This window comes from Fonticula alba (genome assembly GCF_000388065.1).
Source record: "Fonticula alba strain ATCC 38817 unplaced genomic scaffold supercont2.4, whole genome shotgun sequence".
NCBI classification, from domain to species: domain Eukaryota; order Rotosphaerida; family Fonticulaceae; genus Fonticula; species Fonticula alba.
This window is the reverse complement of record NW_009242974.1, coordinates 2,101,364-2,108,204: the sequence shown is the minus strand read 5'-3', so window position 1 is coordinate 2,108,204 and position 6,841 is coordinate 2,101,364. Positions and strand designations below refer to the sequence as shown.

The window sequence follows — 6,841 nt, the reverse complement described above, 5'->3', positions numbered from 1 at the left end:
CCCCCCCCTGCGTCTCTTGCCCCTTCAGTTTGCCGATCTTTCCGACACCCACTATGGCAATATTCCCCTCTCCACCAAGGCCATCATGCTTCAGGCCTACGACCCTCCGAGCGTCACCTTCGCCTCGACCCTGGTGTCGGATCTGTTCGCTTGCGTCGGGGACGACCTGGCCCTGCCGATTGTCCTGCATGGTGTGGCCCCATTCAAGCTGCATTACGCGGTGACTCGGCTGCCGGATGGAGCCGATCAGCTGGACGAGTCGGCCCTCATGTCTTCCGAGTCATCGAGGCCCCTCCCCCGGCGGGAGCTGTCCATGGAGTTCGGCGGGTCCGGTGCGGGTGCCGGCCGGGGGACGCGCATCAGCGCCGGCTCCGCCAGTCGCGGGACGGTGACGGCCTCGCTCGACATTGCGCAGGCTCTGCTGGATGCGGGGCCCATGCCCTTCGCGCCGGGGTCTGGCTCTGGCTCCGGTTCCGCTGCCGGCTTGCCGGCGACCGCTTCAAATGCGGCCCAGCGTGGTCGTCGTGACCCTGACTGCCCGCCCCAGCTGCAGGCTGTCGGTGCTTATCGATTCTCCCTCATCCGGGTGGAGGATGCCACTGGCTGCCAGACGGAACTGTCCCCGGCCCCGGGTGTGCATGTGTACATCGGTCCGGAGCCGGACCTCGTGGTACGCGGGGAGCCGGACTCGGTGGATCGCTGTGTTGGCGACCGCCTGCGTGTGGACTTTGCCCTGCTGAGCGCCGGGCAGCGGCGCGTTGGCAGCGCCTCGGCCGAGGAGCGGCAGGCGATTGCCGCGCAAACCGCCGCCGCTGGCCCCTGGCATGTGGCCTATGCCTTCGATGGGGACGAGCGGACCCGCCATACCCGGCAGTCGCGCCTGTCGCTGCAGGTCCTTCACTCGGGCCGAGTGAGCTTCCTGGCCGTGGGGAACCGCTTCTGCACCCGGGCTCTGGATGCCGGGCACCCCCTGCGGGAGGTGACCTTCCACCCGCTTCCGCGGGCGGTGCTCAACCGCGGTCGCGAGAGCGAGGTCTTCGTGGTGGCCGGCCAGCAGGAGCCCATTGATCTGGCCCTCTCCGGCACGCCGCCCTTCAATGTGTCCATCCGGCGGTCTTCCTTCGAGACGGATGGCTACGAGTTCTACGACCTCGCCGGCATCCAGGGCCACTCGCATGTCTTTGTGGCCGAGTCCGAGGGTGAGTACCGGGTCATGCGCGTGGCTGATCGGTATTGCATGGCCGAGCGTGATGGGACCTCCGTGCGGGCGTCCTCCTCGCGCCGCGGCTCCGCGACATCCTCTGCTGCGACCGGTGCCGCCGCCGCCGCCGCCGCCGCCGGGGCCACCCCCGAGGCCGAGGCCATCGCCATCTGAGAGCGCTAAGAAGAGGCCCCCGTCCTCCTTCTCTTTGTTCTCTTCCCCCCTTTCTCTCTCTCCCTCTCTCTATCTCCCTCTCTCTCTCTCTCCCTCTCTCTCTCCCTCTCCCTCTCCCTCTCCCTCTCCCTCTCCCTCTCTCTCTCTTTCCTCCTCTCGCCTATATGCGTGTCCTTGTTGTAGACTAAATTCATTACCTGTGCCTTGCTGTCTTTGGTGGGTGGAGTTGCCCTGGCCTTTTTCCTTCTCGTGCGTGTGTGTCGAGAGTTCTTTGGGGCTTTTCACGCTGTGGGCTCTTCCGTTGGCAGTCATATGCCCACCTACACGGCCATTTTCACGCCCGAAGCCTGGGACTCCCCTTCGCGGTGGGGGGGTCGGTCGAGGCCGCCACGGCGGTCGGCTTCTTAGGGGGAGTGTCACGTCGGTGCCAGAGGCACTGGTTTTTTTGGGGGCTCGGGGGGGGGGGAGAAGCGGGACTCGGTGTTCGCGAAGCTCTGGGCCCCGGCATCCCGCCGGGTGTTTGTTGATCGATCGACCCCCTGGTGCGGGAAGAAGCTTCTCCGGCATCGGCATCGGCACCTCGGAGTGCGCCTCGGGGAACCCAACTTGATACGTGTGTTTTCCATGCCGGTATGTCGGCCTTTTTCGCTCGCTCGGGCGCCCTCGTGCAGGCGGGCTCCTCGGGTTGCCTCCAGTCCGAATCTCCCGCAGCGTCCTCAATTTTCCTGTCTCTCCTCCCTCTCTCCGCGGGGAGGAGCGGGAAGCCATCGAGGGCAGCAGTTTGGGATGTCCCCGCGATGTCCAGCAAGGTGGGAAAAAATACGGCCCTCTCGCCCGGGCACGTCGGGAGCATGGGTCGGCAGTTAGACCAGCCGAGCTGAGCCCCTCTGGGCCCCGGCCCATCCTCTCGGGGCCGGGCGCGCCAGTCCGCCCCCCCCCCCCCCCCCCCAGTCATCGAGGGGAGCGCGGGCGAGGCCCGCACGCGTCATCCATCCCGCACCCCAGGCAAGCGCCGCAGGGTAGTACAGCAGGCCGCCATCCCCGGTGGAGGGGGGGGCGGCCATCCCCACGCGGGGGCGTCTGCTCCCTCGGGCCTGGACTCCCGCATGCGGGCCCTTGAGGGGCCGGCGCGTCGCCCGCACCGCGGCCGTCAGGTCCGCCCCCCCCGCTGGGCAGAGGGAAGTCGAGGGGGGCGCGGGATCCGGCCAAGTCGGCTGCCCTCGTATTTAAGGCCCCAACTTGACGGACTCTCCCATCGGCTTGAGGCAGCTCCCACGCACATCCTCACATTTCTCTTGATTCCCCCCCCCCCCTCCTCCTCACACCGACATGTCTCCCCCCGCGTCGGTTCTCTCGCAGTCCGTGCGCCGGCCCTTCCGCCTGGCGCACTTCTCCGACCCGCATGTTCTGCACACCACCAGCCGGTGGGGTCTCCTGCGCACATGCATCCGCCCTGCCCTCACGTCGCACAAGCGCTTCCTCGGCCTGTTGAACCTGGTCTTCAAGCGCGGCCCGCACACCTTCAACCGGCGTCTGCTGACGCACGGGCTGGCCGATTGTCAGGCTCTCCGGCCGTCGCCCCTGCAGACGGCATACCTGTCAACCATCCCGACTTCGGCCTCAGGCGAGCTTCCCCCCATCAACGGGGTGGACCACATTGTCATCTCCGGTGACATTACCAACTTGGCCACTCGCAGCGAATTCGCCACGGCCGCTGACCTGCTGGAGCGGGCCGGCCTGTCCAGCGGCGACCGCCTCTCCCTGATCCCAGGCAATCACGACATCTATGTGCCCGACAGCCTGGTTGATCGCTTCTTCCACCGGGTGCGTGCTTGCCATGGTTCGGCAGGTTGCCGAGCGCGCCCCCGCCCGACGCATGCGCTCCTCTGCGGCCCCCGCGGACCTGGCTGCCACTTCGCCTTTCTCACCTTCCCTGCCCTCTCTTCCGGGTCTTTTTTTTGTGCTGCTTCTCCGGGATCAGTTCTTCGGCCAGTACATGTCCTCCTTTAGCATCCCCCCTCGTAGCCCGACCCCGATGCTCAAGCATGAGGATGCTTCGACGGTTGCTTCGCGCGACCTTGGCGCTTCGTTGACGACCAGCGTCGCGCCGGCCGTGTCCGGGGCTGTCCCTCATGAGGAGGCCGAACGCCAAGGGCTCCTGCCGAAGGGCGACCAGAAGGACCCGACTGCTGGTACCCTGTCCGGGGCCATTCTCTCTGGCGGGGCTCTCGAGCACCAGGGGTTCCCCTATGAGCGGCCGCTGCCCGAGCACGGCGTGCTGATTGTGGGCCTCTCGTCGGCCGTTCCCCAGCGCCCTCATTATGCCGGTGGCCTGCTTGGCAAGGGGCAGCTTGACCGGTGCGTCTCTTGGCGCCTTCCCGGGCTTTGCACTTGCCTGGCTTTCCCTTTTCCTTGATGCATGGCAACTGTGCTCCCTACTTACGCAGGCACATGTATTTGCCCACATCCACATCCACCTATGTTGTGGCCTCGCATGTCCCTCCTCTCAGCCTTGATGCCATTCTCAAGCGCCCGGAGTATGCCGACATGTTCAAGGTCGTCATGGTTCACCATCCGCCGGTCCCGCGCTACAACAACCCCAACCGTGAGCAGAGGGATGGCCTTCTTGACCAGTGCGTGCTCCTTTCATCGGTCGCCTGCCCGCGCCCGGTCTCTTTCATTGGCCGAAGCCGGGTTTTTTTTTTTTTCCCCCCACTGACCGGCCTCTCCTTCCCTCCCCTTTCTCCCTCCCCCACACGCAGGGAGGAGCTCTGCCGCATTCTCCGTCTCCACCGGGTGGACCTCACCCTGAATGGCCACATGCACCGGACCTACTTCGAGCCGCTGCCCGACACGCCGACCTACTCGGACGGCTCGCCGCAGTCTTGGGTCGGTGAGCCGGGGAGCTGCACCTTCAACAGCAACTACGGCCCCATGCGCGCACGGTACAACATCTATGAGATCGCCGATGGCCGGGTCCAGCGCGTTGTCTCGCGGTTCTTCGTCACCCCGCGCGATGCCGCCCAGGAGGAGAAGTTCTCCGAGCACATGCTCGACGAGGAGGTCCTCTACGAGGCGCCGAATTACGTGTGCCAGGATTAGGCTCGCCGAGACTCAGCTGGGCTGATCTGCTGGTGCCCCGCGCCACTGCCCGATTCCCTCCGGCCGGGGGGTTGCTTCTCTCCTTGCCTCTTTCTCCCTTTTGTTGTGATCCTCTCTCTCTCTCTCTCCCTGCCACCCAGCCACCCCCTAGATCTCGTTTTTTTTTTGCCGAGAAATACAAATCACCCAATGCATCCCCTCTGTCCGTACACCCTTCGACTGTTGGGCGGTGGGAAAAAAAAGGCGGCCGAACTGCCGCCAAGAGGGCACATCGGTGGCACGGGAATGAGGCCAAGAAAGGGCTCCCCGAATCTCCCTGCCCGAGATTCTGGACGGCCGCAGGTTGGGGGCCGGCGGCGGGGGAGCAGATACCAAAGCCAAGTGCCAACGATTCGGGCGCTAGTCTGTTGGGCGATTTCCCCGCCCCCAGCCTGATGAAGAGGCCACTTGCACACGGCCTCGGCCAGACACCGAGGAGGGAGGGCATCTGCTTCTCCCTCCCCCTCCCCATCTTGTGCTCGATCGTCGCCAAATTACCTGCCCCCCCGGGCCTTGGTTTGTGCCTCCTCCTTCTCCGCCGCCCCTCGGCCGGCTTCCCCCCTTTTTTCCCCCCGGCTCCCTCTCCGGCCTCCCTCCCGCCCCTCGCGGCTCGGCTTCCATCCTCCTCCCCCTCCCCCTCCCCTAGATCCCATGAGTCAGCCACCTCATGGTGGCGGGCGCGGGGCTCGGCGACATGCACGCCCTCCGGTCGCGGACGCTCGTGGCCCGCCGCCAGCACAGCGCCCATCTGAGACCCCGGCCGCCGGACAGGTCCCCTCCTCCCGGCCATGGCTGTCGATTCACTCGCCCGCAGCCCCCGGCGGAGTGGCCCCGACGGCTCCCAGCACTGTCGGCTCCTCGGCTGATCCTGGCGTCAAGCCGAGCTTCCTCGGCCTCGGCTCCGCCCAATCGACCTATGCCTATGCCGGGTATTCATCTCTCTCAACCCCCACCTCCCCGCAAATGGGGAGCATCACCTCCTCCGGCGGTTCAAGCGGCCATGTCGGGCCGGGTAACTCCTCCGGGCAGCCTCTTCCCGACCCGCCTCCTGCCTCGGGTGCGGTGGTGAATCCGGCCTTCGAGCTGGGTCTTGGCCTGGGGCTCGGGCTCAGCGGCATTGGCGGCGGCGGGGCCGGGCCCATTCAACGCCCGGGGCTTGGGCCCCTGGTGGACCCCGGAACCCTGCGCTCCATGTCCACGAACTCCCTCACCGATCTCGCCCAATTGCAAGCCACTGTCACCGGGCCGGATCGCCCGGAGGCGGACTTCTTTACGTTGGCGGCTGCAGCCGCAGCCGCCACCTCGTCCGGAGCACCGCGCCAGCCGAACATTCTCCCCGGCCCCCCCGGGGGCTTTGGCCATCTTTCGCCCTCGGGATCGCCCTCCTTGATGGGGATTCCAACCGGCACAGGCCCGGCCCCAGGGGTCCCCGGCAATCCCAAGGTGGGGATGCTGTCCTCCTCGCCGAATACCCACACGCCGGGGCTTGTCGGGCCGCCGGGATCCGGATCGCCGCCGCTTTTGTCCATCCCCCCATATTCCTCCTCGCCACAGGGCCCGAGAGTGGAAGTGAGCCTGCGTGGCTGGCCGGGCCCTGGAGCCGGCTCCAACAACGCTGGCCCCGGGGGAGCCCCGGCCCAGGGGGAGCATTTTTATTCCTCCTCGCCGCCGACGTTGTCCGGCTTCACCGGTCCAACTCCCGGAGTGGTTCCCAGTCCCGGGCCTTTCCTTTGGCCGACTCCGGCCCCGGGCCCAGGCCCGGTTCCGACCGCCACTACCCCGCTCGCTGGCCCGGGCGATCCCCTTCCCAAGGACCACCCCGGCACCGGGGTTCTCTTCGATCGGCTCAGCGCCTCTGGTCGGTCGAACATTTCCGGCCTCTCCGGCGTGACCAATATATCGGTGGTGACCGGGGCCTCCGGCGTCTCGCGGTACTCCACCACGTCCGAGCACGACCCCGGGCCCGGCATTCGCGGGCCCAGCAGCGGCGCCGGCATCGGCGGGAATCTGCAACACTCGCGCGCGGGCTCCACCCACACCAGTCAGGGCACCTGGGGGGTGCGGCCGCTGCGCCATCAGCGCAGCTCGCTCTTGTCCACCTCGGACATCGTCATGGACATGGTCCAGATGGAAGACGAGCTGCTTCTCTGGGCCCAGCGGCCGGCGCGCTGGCCGGTGCACATTGAGTTGGCTAACCGGTGCGCCGTCAAAGATGACCCATCACCTGCCTTTTTGCCTCTGCCAAGTTCCTGGCTCGCTCTTTCTCACGCCTGTCCCCCTAGCGAATCGCTTTCGAGCTTCTCTGCCTCCCCGGATCGCTCTCGT

General features: G+C 66.8%; 3 protein-coding genes across 4 annotated transcripts in view; all 3 read left to right on the top strand.

Moving 5' to 3' along the window:
- Nucleotides 1–1,375, top strand: part of H696_02999 (hypothetical protein) — a gene marked incomplete at its 3' end in the record, with an annotated part of 6,648 nt that extends 5,273 nt beyond the window's left edge. The window contains exon 10 of the mRNA XM_009496885.1: nt 29–1,375. Within this exon, the coding sequence (XP_009495160.1) occupies nt 29–1,375 (1,347 nt within the window). The remainder of the gene's footprint in view (nt 1–28) is intronic.
- Nucleotides 1,376–2,678: 1,303 nt separating this feature from the next.
- On the top strand, nt 2,679–4,671 carry H696_02998. 2 transcript variants are annotated; one of them, XM_009496883.1, is made up of 4 exons: nt 2,679–3,199; nt 3,357–3,733; nt 3,886–4,008; nt 4,138–4,671. In XM_009496883.1, exons 1-4 carry the CDS (start codon nt 2,705–2,707, stop codon nt 4,475–4,477), a joined length of 1,335 nt encoding a protein of 444 aa, XP_009495158.1. In that variant the 5' UTR covers nt 2,679–2,704; the 3' UTR covers nt 4,478–4,671. The 2 variants fall into 2 exon arrangements, with proteins under 2 accessions (XP_009495158.1, XP_009495159.1); XM_009496884.1 differs by having other exon boundaries at nt 2,679–3,733.
- A 293-nt stretch (nt 4,672–4,964) lies between these two features.
- H696_02997 (hypothetical protein) overlaps nt 4,965–6,841 on the top strand; it is an 8,155-nt gene continuing 6,278 nt past the window's right edge. The window contains exon 1 of the mRNA XM_009496882.1: nt 4,965–6,714. Within this exon, the coding sequence (XP_009495157.1) occupies nt 5,168–6,714 (1,547 nt within the window). The 5' untranslated portion in view covers nt 4,965–5,167. The remainder of the gene's footprint in view (nt 6,715–6,841) is intronic.